Genomic DNA, 14,147 nt, shown 5'->3' on the forward strand with positions numbered 1-14,147 from the left:
TATATAGCAACAGCAGAGCACTACTTAAATCTGCCATTATGCAACTTTTATCTTTCATTACTGGACATTATTGGACATCTGGTCTGTATATACACTTACAATAACTCTTATAGCTGTACTTTGTGTTTATTTTAAAAAAAAACTTTAACACTGTAAAACGTTATACTGTTTGTCTATGATAATATGAGAGTAACGTATCATTTTATGTGTACACAGAATATTTCAACGATCGATTAAAAAGGTAAAACAAGATATAAAGATTGAATATAAGATCAAGATGAACTTGGTTAAGTTGTTGAGGTTGCATGTTACAAACATTTCGTCACAAGTTCAAGCTCGACAAAATGTCTTTTCGTTGTTTTGTTTTCATCATTTTACATCAGACAAAAATGAATTGTCATACAAATGTACGTTTTACAGTCAAACTTGTAATAAGCGAACATGCAAGGGAAACATAAAAAATGTCGCATAAGTCTCTTAAGACAAAGCAGAAGAAAAAGTCAAAATATAATTCGATATATATATAAGTTTTGGAACATGCATAACAATTATAATATTCTAATAATCTAAATAGATGCTAAAAAATGTGACTTTCTTATATTTGATAACATGCAAAACGGATTTGATCCATTTCATACATTTTTGATAATGTTTAAGAATTTTTAAGCTCAAACTCCACCAATGTTTCCTTTTACTTGTCCCTGACACAAAAGTGTTGAAATTAAAAAAATATCTAATTAGAATAATTAATTAAATCATCTGCTGATTAAGTTCAATGTCAATTTTAACTGCTGATTAAGTTCAAAGTCAATTTTAACTGCTGATTACGTTCAACGTCAATTAAAACTGCTGATCAAGCTCAACGTCAATTTTAATTGCTAATCAAGCTCAATGTTATTTTTAACTGCTGATCAAGATCAACTCCAATTTTAACTGCTGATCAAGCCCAAAGTCAATTTTAACTTCTGATCAAAAGAATGAACTAATTTGTTAAAGAACTTTATATAAAAGTTCTTCGGGGACTCGAACATGTAACTAGACGATACAAATTCCGTTATCCAAAACACTAAACCATCGGACCATAAATATGGATTACATTAAGAATCAAGAACTGTACTATCATTTAAAGCAAATGTGTCAATCATTACTTATAACGGAAACTAACGAAAAGCTTTCCTAAAATTTATCAATGTCAGGTGAATATTGCCAAACAATACTAATAATAAAGCTGGACCTACATGTATGATTTTTGTGATTTACAGTCAAAAATATAAACAATACATGCACATAATACATGCACATAGTGACGACCCAGTAAAGCAATAATAATATGCAAGTTTAAAATAAATATAACTTGTCTATTGATCTTTTAAAATATACTCTCAATCTTAAACATAATTTGAGCCGTGTCACGACAAAACCAACATAGTGCGTTTGATACCAGTATGGATCCAGACCAGCCTGCGCATCCGCGCAGTCTGATCAGGATCCATGCTGTTCGCTTACCAACCCTATTATAAGTAGAGAAACGGATAGCGAAACGCATGGATCCTGATCAGACTGCGCGGATGCGCAGGCTGGTCTGGATCCATGCTGGTCGCAAACGCACTATGTTGGTTTTGTCGTGACGCGGCTCATTTATATCACCGTATTTATAAACCGAAAATTCAATCTTCAGTTTTCTTTAGTTTAACATTGACTGATCATGTTATCATTCAATTCATCGACCGACCTGCTGTAACTATGAAACTTGTTTACACTTGTTACCAGGAAGAAAAAATAAAATATTTAAGATTGAAGGAAGACATATTTGTGTTTTCAAATCTTTTTCTTAATATTAAACAGAGCAATGAATTAAAAACTGTTTGAGTATAACTCTCGTTTAAAGCTAAAAGGTATGTTACTTTGATTTCTTATGTGTTTGTTATGTAAACTAGATATGTTGAAAAAAAACTAGATTTTTCACTTTTTTTCTTTTTGCACAAAGATCATTCAAAGTTGAAAGCACTTTAAAGTAGCTATCAATTTATAGTTAATATAAAATCAACTTAAATCAACTGCATGAAAAAATATCACTTTTATATTAATAAAAACAATATATTCTTAAAAGAACTAGCTATTTTGTAATAAAGGGATCAGAAAAAAAGGAGCAATAGTTCAAAAAAAGTAAATTTAAAATATTTTCAGAAATATTATACCTTTTACATTTGAACAAGAACATCAGTAACAATTTAATAACAATCATTTCAAAAAGACAAAATCTACATAAGTCATCATACACAAGTAATTTGTATCAAGATAAATCAATGAAAATTATAAACAAATGTTCTATATAGTTAAACAGCAGAGCACAACTTAAATCTGCCATTATGCAATTTTTATCTTTCATTACTGCACATTATTGGACATCTGGTCTGTATATACACTTTCAATGACTCTTATAGCTGTACTTTGTGACTTTAACAATGTAAATATGTTATACTGTTTGTCTATGATAATATGAGAGTGACGTATCATTTAATGTGTACACAGAATATTTCAACGATCGATTAAAAAGGTAAAACAAGATATAAGATTGAATATAAGATCAAAATGAACTTGGTTAAGTTGTTGGGGTTGCATGTTACAAACATTTCGTCACAAGTACAAGCTTGACAAAATGTCTTTTTCTGTTGTTTTGTTTTCATCATTTTACATCAGACAAAATGAATTGTCATACAAAAAGGGGTTTTACAGTCAAAATTGTAATTAGCAAACATGCAAGGGAAATACCAAAAATGGTCGCATAAGTCTCTTAAGACAACGAATAAGAAAAAGTCAAAATTTAATTTTCTTTTACTTGTTCCTGACACAAAAGTGTTTAAATAATGAAAAAAAAAACTATGTCTAATTAGAACTATTAATCAAATTATCTGCTGATCAAGTTCAATGTCAAATTTAACTGCTGATTAAGTTCAAAATAAATTTAACTGCTGATCAAGCTCAATGTCCATTTTAACTGCTGATCAAGATCAAGGTCAATTTTAACTGCTGAAAAGCTCAATGTCAATTTTAACTGCTGATCAAGATCAACTCCAATTTTAACTGCTGATCAAGCTTAAAGTCAATTTTAACTGCATATCAAGCTCAAGGTCAATTTTAACTGCTGATCAAGGTCAGTGTCAATTTCACTGCGGATCAAGCTCATGGTCGTTGTTAAATGCTGATCAAGTTCAATATCAATTTTAACAGTTGATCAAGCTCATTGTGAATTTTAACAGCTGATCAATGTCAATGTCAATTTTAACTGCTGATCTAGTTAAAGGTCAATTTTATCTGCTGATCAAGCTGAATGTCAATTTTAAATGCTGATCAAATTTAAGATATATCTTAACTGCCCAACGTCAATATTAATTGCTAATCAAGCTGAATGTCAATTTTAAATGCTGATCAAGTTCCTTGATAATGTCCAAAGCTAATCAGGCCCAATGTTAATTTTAACTACTGATCACATTTTTAAGATCTATCGTGACTGCTGATCAAGTTCAATGTCAATTTTAACTGCTGATCAATCTAAATGTCAATTTTAACTGCTGATCACGTTCATTGTTAATGTCCAAAGCTAATCAAGCTCAAAGTTAATATTAACTGCTGATCAATATCAACTCCAATTTTAACTTCTGATAAAGTTCAAGGTCAATTTTAACTGCTGATCAAGCTCAATGTCATTTTAACTGCTGATCAAGGTCAGTGTCAATTTCACTACTGATCAAGCTCATGGTCGTTGTTAAATGCTGATTAAGCTCAATATCAATTTTAACAGTTGATCAAGCTCATTGTGAATTTTAACAGCTGATCAATGTCAATGTCAATTTTAACTGCTGATCTAGTTCATGGTCAATTTTATCTGCTGATCAAGCTGAATGTCAATTTTAAATGCTGATCAAATTTAAGATCTATCTTAACTGCTCAACGTCAATATTAATTGCTAATCAAGCTGAATGTCAATTTTAAATGCTGATCAAGTTCCTTGATAATGTCCAAAGCTAATCAGGCCCAATGTTAATTTTAACTACTGATCACATTTTTAAGATCTATCGTGACTGCTGATCAAGTTCAATGTTAATTTTAACTGCTGATCAATCTAAATGTCAATTTTAACTGCTGATCACGTTCATTGTTAATGTCCAAAGCTAAGCAAGCTCAAGGGTAATTTTAACTGCTGATCAAGATCCAGATTAATTTTAACTTCTGATAAAGTTTAAGGTCAATTTTAACTGCTGATCAAGCTCAATGTCATTTTTACCTTCTGATCAACCTCAATTCCAATTTTAACTGCTGATAAAGCTCAATGTCAATTTTAAAAGCCGATCAAGCTCAATGTCAATTATAGCTGAGATCAAGCTCAATGTCAGTTTAACTGCTTATCAAGCTCAAGGTAAAGTTTAACTGCTCATCAAGTTCCAATTCAATTTTTACAGCTGATCAATCTAAATGTCAATTTTAACAGCTGGTCAAGTTCATTGAAAAATTGCAACTGCTGATGATGAAGCTCAATGACAATTTAAGCTGCTGAATAATCTTAATGTCAATTTAGATTGCGAATCAACCTCAATTTCAGTTTTAACTGCTGATCAAGCTCTATGTCAAATTTAACTGATGATCAAGCTGAAGGTCAATTTAAATGCTGATCAAGTTCAATGTCAATTTTAACTGCTGCTCAAGCTTAATGTAATTTTAACTGATGATCAAGCTGAAGGTCAATTTAACTGCTGATAAAGCTCAATGTAAATTTTAACTGCTGATCAAGCTCAATGTCAAATATAGCTGAGATCAAGCTCAATGTCAGTTTTAACTGCTTAAGAAGCTTAAGGTAATTTTTAACTGCTCATCAAGTTCAATGTCAATATTTACAGCTAATCAATCTCAATGTCAATTTTAACAGCTTGTCGAGTTCAATGAAAAATTTGCAACTGCTGTTGATGAAGCACAATGACAATTTAAGCTGATGGTTAATCTCAATATCAATTATAATTGCGAATCAAGCTCAATTTCAGTTTTAACTGCTGCTCAAGCTCTATGTCAAATTTAACTGATGATCAAGCTCAAGGTCAATTTTTAATACTGATCAAGTTCAATGTCAATTTTAACTGCTGCTCAAGCAGTCAGTCAGTTTAACTGATGATCTAGCTCAATGTCAATTTTAACAGCTGATCAAGCCCAATGTCAATTGTAACTGCTGATCAATGTCAATGTCACCAAGCTCAATGTCAATTTTAAACTGCTAATCAATCTAGATGTCGAATTGAACTGCTGATCAAGCTTAAGGTCAATTTTACTACTGATCAAGCTCAATGTCAGTTTAACTGATGATCAAGCTCAATGCCAGTTTAACTGCTGATCAAGCAGTCAGTCAGTTTAACTGATGATCAAGCTCCGTGTCAATTTTAACAGATGATCAAGCCCAATGTCAATTGTAATTGCTGATCAAGCTCATTGTCAATTTTAACTGCTAATCAAGTTCAATGTCAATGTTAAGTGCTCATCAAACTCAATGTCAATTTTAACTGCTTATCAAGCAAAAGGTTAATGTTGACTGTTGACCAAGCTTATTTCAAATTGTAACTGCTGATCAAGTTCACATTCATTTTTTACTGCTGATCAAGCTCAATGTTTATTTTAACTGCTTATCAAGCTCAATGTGAATTTAAACTGCTGATCAAGCTCAATGTCAATTCAATGCTGTCTAAATATCAACAGGATAGCGTAATAACTAACACAGTAGGTGCGGAACTTTGATTTGCTTTAATGATTTTCTAGGATTATCGCATGTATACTTCATTCGCATATTCTCTTTTTTTGGACTTTAACATTTTCACACATGAACTAATATTTGGTTTTGATCGTTGACACTTGTGATCGCATGAGGCGCTGATCTATAAAACACAAACACTTGACATGTAAAAGTGGTTGCTTTAAGGAAAGATTGACCACAATAAACTGAGCATGTGAGACTGTATCTTTAAAAAGACAAATATTTTTCCTTAATCTTTTGTGCCCTCCAAAATTCTTGTCCTTCCTGTTTATCTTAAACACTTAAAACATTATTTTGGCATCATGCAACAAATGTCTTATTGTACGAAACATTCATTTCATACTGTGATAAACTTTCAAAATCATTAAACATGGTTATTCATTTGTTTGGGTTTTTTTTGTTTCAGGAAAATCATGGCTGTCCCAGGTAAAAAAGCCATCAAACAATTTTCATCTTCAACAACTTCTATGGGCTCTGATGAAGATCTCAAACTTTACTGTCAGCCATGTGATCGTGATGGACCCAGACGTTCTGCTCATGGATATTGTAAGAACTGTTCAGAGCATTTATGTGAAGCATGCTTTACATTCCACAAGAGGCACACATTATCAAGACACCATACTTTACTAGACAAAACCAACATGCCTCAGACAATGTCACCTGTAACTCCAAAACAATCAGATAATTTCACAAAACCATGTCCTAAACACAACATTGAGATGATCAAGTTTTACTGTCATGATCATAAGGCTCAAGTTTGCAGTGTTTGTGTTACACTTGAGCATACAGCAACATCTTGCAAAGTCAACTATATATCGGACATTTCAGGCAGGACAATCAATAGCAAAGAATGTCAAAATATATTGAAGGATTTGAACGACATGGCTGAAAGATCAAGCAAAACATTTCAAGACTTGAAGAAAATGAGTGAGGTATCGAACAAGTTTTTAGCAGAAGCATTGACCGACATATTGAAATTCCGAACAAAGATCAACCAAAGACTAGATGAAATGGAAAGACAAGTCAAGGACGCTGCTAAAGCCATCCAAGAGGACAATAGCAAGAATTTGAAGATTGTTGAAACTGCATGTAGAGATGTACCAAAATCTCTGAAGACATGTTCTGATGCTATTAAACAGTTCAACATTTCCAAAGAAGCCAATGATTTGTTCATGGAACTGATACATGCAGAACAGATGATAAAGGAACTTGAAAAGAGTGTTGATAAGCTTTCAGAATTTGAAGTCAAAGAATATAATTTTGAACCAAATGAGGTAATATCAAATCTTCTTGAAAAAGAGAAGTCACTGGGAACACTGAAAGGTGGAACATTATCTTCTGCTTTGAGGTCAAGACAATCATCACAAATTGATAAAATCTGTATCAAAACATCAAAAGATAGGTGTGATTGCTGGGTAACAGCAATGACTTTCCTGACTCCTGATCTTCTTATCATCACTGATAATTTGAACTGTGCCATAAAAATTGTTGATATCAGTAAAAAGTCTGTAAAAGCCAAGAAATACTTTGAAATTAGTCCTTGGGATGTAACATCAGTTTCAGAAAATGAAGTTGCTGTCACATTCCCAGACAATAAAACTGTAGAGTTCTTTTCTGTTTATAGGAATAATCTCAAGCAGAAGCACACTTTAAACGTTGATGGAAAGTGTTATGGTATAGTCTGTCATAGGGATAAAATGGTGGTGTCATATTGCAAACCAGCTAAAGTTCAAATCCTTCTTAGTAATGGTACTGTTTTACAGACAATACAAAATGAAAATATTTTCCAAATTCCAGAATATATTACAACAAATGACAATTGTATCTATGTATCTGATTTTTACATGAAAACAGTTACTAAGTTAAACTGGCAGTGTGACGTGAAAGGTAAATATGTTTGTGCAGATGTTCCACGTGGTTTGATAATGTCAGATGATGGGACTGTGTTTGTTTGTTATTGTGACAGCAATATCATAGAAGAGATATCAGGAGACTGTAGTAAAGGACAAGTTGTTGTAAAAGATATACAAAACCCTCAATCTGTCTACTGGTCTGCTGAAACATGTACATTGTACGCAAGCAGCTCATTTCTTACAAAAGAACGACACTTTATCAAACTCTTTAAATTGTCTAAATAATGACAGATATCTTTCTCTACAAAGACAGACAAAATATTAACAAATATATAGCGATCAGTTTTTGTTTTGACTGCATGGTACTAACTGTTGCTATTTAAACTTATTGTCCTTTGTGAACTTCAAAGTTGTACAAACACTTGTTATTAAATTATAAACAATTTGGAACATTTTTTAACTGTGAAAATGTTGTTAAAAAAGAAAAGGAGTTCAACTTGTATTTTATGACATTTTAAATTATGTTACTTAACAAATATGTTTAGATTAATATGTCAATTTATAATCAGAGACTGTAGTATACACATATTTTATGAAATAAAACCGTTGAATGCCTTGTGTTTTATATACTGTGCTTATATTTACATGAAACTATTTCTCACTGAAAACATTCAAAATCTTAAAGCTGCAATCATTCAGCTATATGTAAAAATGTTTTCAAAAGCACAAAGTGAAAAGATATTTTTACTGTTCAATGTTGTTGTTTTGAAAGAAAATAAATAAATAAGTGTAAACAATAAATGGGAGTATTGGTCAAACTACACCATGCTGTTAAGGAGAAGATGTTTGCTAAAAGAAATTATAACAAATGAATGACGATGGCCTACAGACATTATGCCAACACTGAGTAAAAAATAGCGCTAGTGAGCTAATTACAATCAGATTGGTAACATGACTTGACATTTATCATATTCTACAAGTGATTTAAGCTATCCAATACAAACTAGAAATGTGACAGTTACTTTTTAAATGCTTACGTTTAAAGCCTTAAACAAACTGTTGTACATTATCATTAAGACATACAACAGTGAAGAACCTAGTCAGAATGACTTGAATGGCTCTTGATTAATGGCGGAGACAAGTCCTTCTTGACACTAGAGTTAAGAGAATAACGTACGTAATACCTGTCACAATCTTACCTTCCTACCAAATGTGAGCACAGTAATTGTTCCCTTGAATAAAAGAGCATATCGCTCTTTTCACAATATGCACTAATTGATAATCACTAAAAAAGCAAGAAAATGTGTTAAATGAATAGTTCTTTTCCTTAACCGTGCTCATGATTTTCTGGCAAGACATCTTATTTGTAAGTTGAGAAGTTTATAAACATCCCTACCATAATACAATACTAAGATCCTTCATATTTACCGGACAATCAGTATACCGGACAAAATATATTTCTGCCGAATACAAATAGTACTTTGTTTCTAATTAAAAATCATCCGGTTTAAATCGCACACATACTTTCCATTTCAAAGTAAACAAGAACCGGTTGATCTCCCCGAATAGGTTTTGGACACAGAAAAGTAAACCTCTTCTAGTTTCAGAGTTATGTCCCGAAAGCAAAATCAAAGTGCAATAACTCAAACATTGGGAAAGGCAGAGTTACGTTTCTTTTGTACTGCACTTATACTCGATGAAATTTATCTACCTGCAAAGTTTCTTGTTGATACCTTTTGTGGTTGTTGAGCTATGTTTCGGACAATGTTCAAAGTGTAAAAATGAACAAGGGCAATTACTCCAAAATTAAGAAAGGCAAAGTTATGGTTCTTTTGCACTGCATATTTACTTAATGAGATCTATATACATACAAAAACTGTTGTTAATATCTCTAAAAGTTTCAGAGTTATGCCCAACACAATGTTCACTGTGTAAACTTTGACAAGGCAGAGTAACGTTCTTTTGCACTGCACATCTAACGAATGAGATATATTTACCAACAAAGTTTTTTGTTGATATTTCTTATAGTTTCAGAGTTTTGTCCTGGACAAAATTCAAAATGTAAAAATAAACAAAGGGCAATGACTCCAAATTAGGCAAGGCAGAGTAACGGTTCTTTTGCACTGCACATCTACCATTGGAATATATCTACCTACATCGTTTCTTACTGATATCTCTACTATTTTCAGATAAATGTCCCGGACAAAGTTGAAAAAATAAAAATTAACAAAGGGCAACAACTCAAAAATTAGGTAAGGCATAGTAACGTTTCTTTTGCAATGCACATCTACCCATTGAGATTTATCTACCTACAAAGTTTCTTGTCGATATCTTTTTTAGTTTTATGTCTTGGACAAGTGTAAAAATGAAGAAAGGTCAATTACTCTAGTATTAGGCAAGGCAGAGTATTTTTCTTTTGCAGTTCACATCTACATTATGACATCCATCTACCTACAAATTGCGTAGGTATCACGTCATGGATTGCCGCCTTTCTAGCATAAAGTGTGTTTTAATGATTACACTATCTATTGGCGAGGGAAAAACATATTGTTAACTTGAAATAAAGAATAAGTAAATGATACGTTACTGGTACATTTTATAAGATGTTATTACCGTGGCCAAAGAGATTTTTTCCTGCGTAAGTGAGTTTGTATCATTTTTCAATAGATCTATGTTTATTGAATGTATTTTGTTAGTGCAGGCATCACACTTTCACGAAATTGACACCAGATGGGCATGCGAATATGGAATTTTGAATTTCTCGCGAAGATGGCCACGAAATTGGTAGTCAGCCAATCAACAGCCGAAGCAAGTACGATTCCTACCGAAGGTTACGCGATGGCATCCGATCCACACTCGAAGTCACCTCAAAGATGCAATTTTTTTACCAAATAGTTTGCCTGCATGACACGCGAAGGCCACGCGATAGGTGCACGACATCGTATTTTGAGTACGATGCGTTCAAACGTGGTCACGAAGGCGTCACGGGATCTATTGGTGGTATTAAACCTTCGGCCAACCGCGGTAAATTTTAATATTTCAGTTGCTGATAGTATTGGTAGCAAATCTACGTTAAAAGTTTGATTGAACTTTATCATGCTACCCAAAGTGGGCCTGTTAGAGTTGCTCATCATGTTTTCTAAGGTTTATCAAAAGTAGCAATACCGCTGACTCATCATCAAAGTATGCCATTCTGCAGGAAATAAACTAAAATGATTGTTTATCAATTGCAAAGAATGTAAGCTTTTGAAGTCTCTGTAGAGATTTGCAGGACTGACAGATGAGTAAGATGGTCTAAGACTTGCCTTTTATATGTCAACCATGATACGTATGCAACATTTAGACCACTCAAATTTGCTTTCTTCGTCCACATCGTGGTCCCATCTCAATGTCATCGTACTAAAATACGATGGCGACACGACGGTATTGCGGGGGCTTCACATAGTTGTGCTGCCTTCCTAAAACAGCCAGACATCTTGTTTCCTTATGCAGGCGTCACACTGTCCCGAAATTGACACAAGATGGGCATACGAATATGAAATTTTTAATTTCGTGCGAAGATAGCCCCGAAATTGGTGGACAGTCTCTCAACAGCCGAAACAAGTACGATTCCTACAGAACAGACGAGACCATAGACCCAAAAATCTGATCACTACTGATCTGGCCAGTACTGTTATTTACAGAATTACCATGAAGACATTAAGTGGTCAGTGTGGCTGATTCACAGCATGGGGGGCAATTAATATCCCATTTCCACCTGATAAGCCCAAACCAGAAACTAATGATGGTACTTCTGTTTACATAAATACTAATACAAATAAATTGCTGGCCTCTTGTTCATATTATTTTGTTGAATAGCAGGTTTAAGTCTGTTTTCTTTTTATATGATAATTGTTTTCATTTTAAAACACAGTGGAAGTCAAATATGAAAAGGTAAGATACTTATTTATTTACTGTTCGAATTAAAATGTATACTCAGTAACAAGCATTAGTTTATACATGTCTAGATCGGAGAAATAATTCGGTCATTTAAGATAAAACATACATTGAAAGTAAAGTGCTGCATTTGTATTTAAGCAGTTTTGAGTGCTCATTATATTTACGTTAATGAATAGATTTAAGGCTAACTTATGTAACAGGCAGTGGGGCTTCCTGTAATAATATGAACTTTTAATAACTTTGTAAATACCACTCAGGACAAATTTTTCTATTTGTGTTTTTTTTTTTGTCAGAAATTAGTTTGAAATTTATTTCCATTGAATTGGCAGTCAGTTTTACAATCAAGAAAAAAGTACATATATAAAAAATCATTTGTTTAACGTTTACAATTATGTGATAAGAAACTATTGAAATTTAGCCTTGTACAACAACCTATTTTACTGAATCAAATAGGTCATCGTTTCTACCTAATTTAATTAGAACTTGTTCAGAGTAGGAGCTTTGTTAATAGACCATCTACATTTATTACATTTACCATAAAATATTATTAATGAAATATGTATAAACAGTCAATTCAGTCCAATGTCACAACAATGTGTCTGTTGTTAACGGCATCCGTCTATGTGTCCATTTAGGCACTACTTCTTATCAACCATAGGTTATAACAAAATATAAGTTATTGAAAAAAGTCGCTTTTAAGTTTTACTCAAACTTTAAGGTTTCTTTTACAGGTTCTCATCAATGGGTTATCATGAAATTTTCTCAAACCTTCAAGATCAACAAAGATCAGAATACCAATGAGCATTTTATATTCATTGAGGATGTTTATAGTGTCCTTAGCAGAAGTGGAGACAATATTCAGAAAAGTAATTTAAAACGCGCTCTCAAATCTTTTCAGGGTGGTTCAAGAACATTTCTAGGCAAAGAATGTGCCACAGTATTGACAGTTTTTAAATATTTATGCCAACATAATACAACCAATTCCTGTAAGAAGATACTTAGAGATATTGAACAACAGCTTGTGTCTGAAGAGAGTACATTTCAAACAACGTCATTAGAACTTTACAAACTGATAGCCAAAACACAGATATTAAGAACATCAATATTAGTTGACTCTTTAAATATCAATGAAAGTGATATTCCAACATTGGTAGTAGATTATAAGCAGAATTTCAATCAGTTGGAATGGAAACAAATATGCTGGTTTGAGAATGACTTCTCAAAATTCATACAGTTCAGAGAATTGTCATATGAAGACATAGTAAACCTTAAGTGTTCAAGATTCCAGTCTCTCCTGTCACTGAATGAATGTAGCAAAGAGTGGAGCCGATCCTCACAAGCACAAATTAGAAAAAACATACTTCGATACAAATCTTCAGAAAAAGATGATGAAATAAGAATTGTAGCTGGTCAGGTCCACATTGCGTCAGCAATAGACAATGACATGAAATCACTTTTAGATATTTATTGCCCAGATAGCATAGGAAATGCAGTCAGTTTTGATGTGACAAACTCTAAAGAAATAAACTGCATCTGGGCTGTTTTTGTTCAAACAAGTGGTCTCGAAACTGATTTTCATGATTTGTGCACAAGGGTTTTTTACAGCTTAAAAAGGCGTCATAATGTGTATTTGGAAAAAGTGTCATTGATATTGTCACATGAGCTGACAGAATACACTACTAGTGATGGTAAAATTTCAAAATTTTGTCACATACAAAAACGACATGTTTGTTGTCTTACAGAAGGCTGGGGGTAAGGTTGACACATACAACATAACAGGAATGTTGTCACTGTTTGAGCACAGGTACAATGATCAATACATTGGTATGAAAATAGCATTCACTTTATGCCTAGGTGGAAATGACTTCATACCAAAGTTCCATGCCATATCCCATGAAACTGTATTGAAATATGTGATTGACAACGCCAATTTTAGAAATAATTTGTACAGAGCGGTTGAAGGGAAATGTGTCCTTAATAAAGAACTGTTCATCGAGTTGATACAAAAAACTCTACACTCCAAAACGACTTCAAAATTCAAATGTTTCCTTCGATGATATTCGAGCTATCACCATTGGTAAAAAGGAAGACGCCAGTCAAAAGGCAGGTTTTAAAACGGCTAATCCAAAGAAATGGCTCCCACCACAGTCATCAATTGAAAGACTCGCTGAACTTATGCAGTTACAAATTTCGTATATGGAAACAGTTGGAAGTCATAGCAGTGTGCTACCGAACTTTGTTGAAAGTGGAGTTTTGAAAAGGAACTCATGTGGTGAAGTTGAGTATGACTTTGGGCCTGAAGCACACTTTGTGTCTCTCTGTGACCTCCCAAATATTAAACAGAAGAAATCAAAACGTCAGCTTGATGACACACCACAACACGGTGCACGTAGAAAGAGACCACTTACATCAACCCCAAGGTCAAAATAAAAACATCTATAAAACAAATTGATTTTTTTCAATTTGTCTGTATGCTTTACTCAAATGCATTTATTTTTGTTTCCTGGTTTTGGGATTCATTTTTTCATGACAAATTAAATTCTTCGAAAAGGTTAAAAATG

General features: G+C 33.0%; 1 protein-coding gene across 1 annotated transcript; it reads left to right on the plus strand.

Moving 5' to 3' along the window:
* Positions 1 to 1,738: 1,738 nt before the first annotated feature.
* On the plus strand, positions 1,739 to 8,241 carry LOC132716356 (E3 ubiquitin-protein ligase TRIM71-like). Its single transcript, XM_060699619.1, has 2 exons — positions 1,739 to 1,895; positions 6,201 to 8,241. Exon 2 carries the CDS (start codon positions 6,208 to 6,210, stop codon positions 7,930 to 7,932), a length of 1,725 nt encoding a protein of 574 aa, XP_060555602.1. The 5' UTR covers positions 1,739 to 1,895; positions 6,201 to 6,207; the 3' UTR covers positions 7,933 to 8,241.
* The last annotated feature ends 5,906 nt before the right edge of the window (positions 8,242 to 14,147 follow it).

The sequence above is a fragment of the Ruditapes philippinarum genome, unplaced genomic scaffold, assembly GCF_026571515.1.
Source record: "Ruditapes philippinarum isolate M1 unplaced genomic scaffold, ASM2657151v2 ctg2329_1_1_1_1, whole genome shotgun sequence".
In the NCBI taxonomy this organism is placed as follows: Eukaryota; Metazoa; Mollusca; class Bivalvia; order Venerida; family Veneridae; genus Ruditapes; species Ruditapes philippinarum.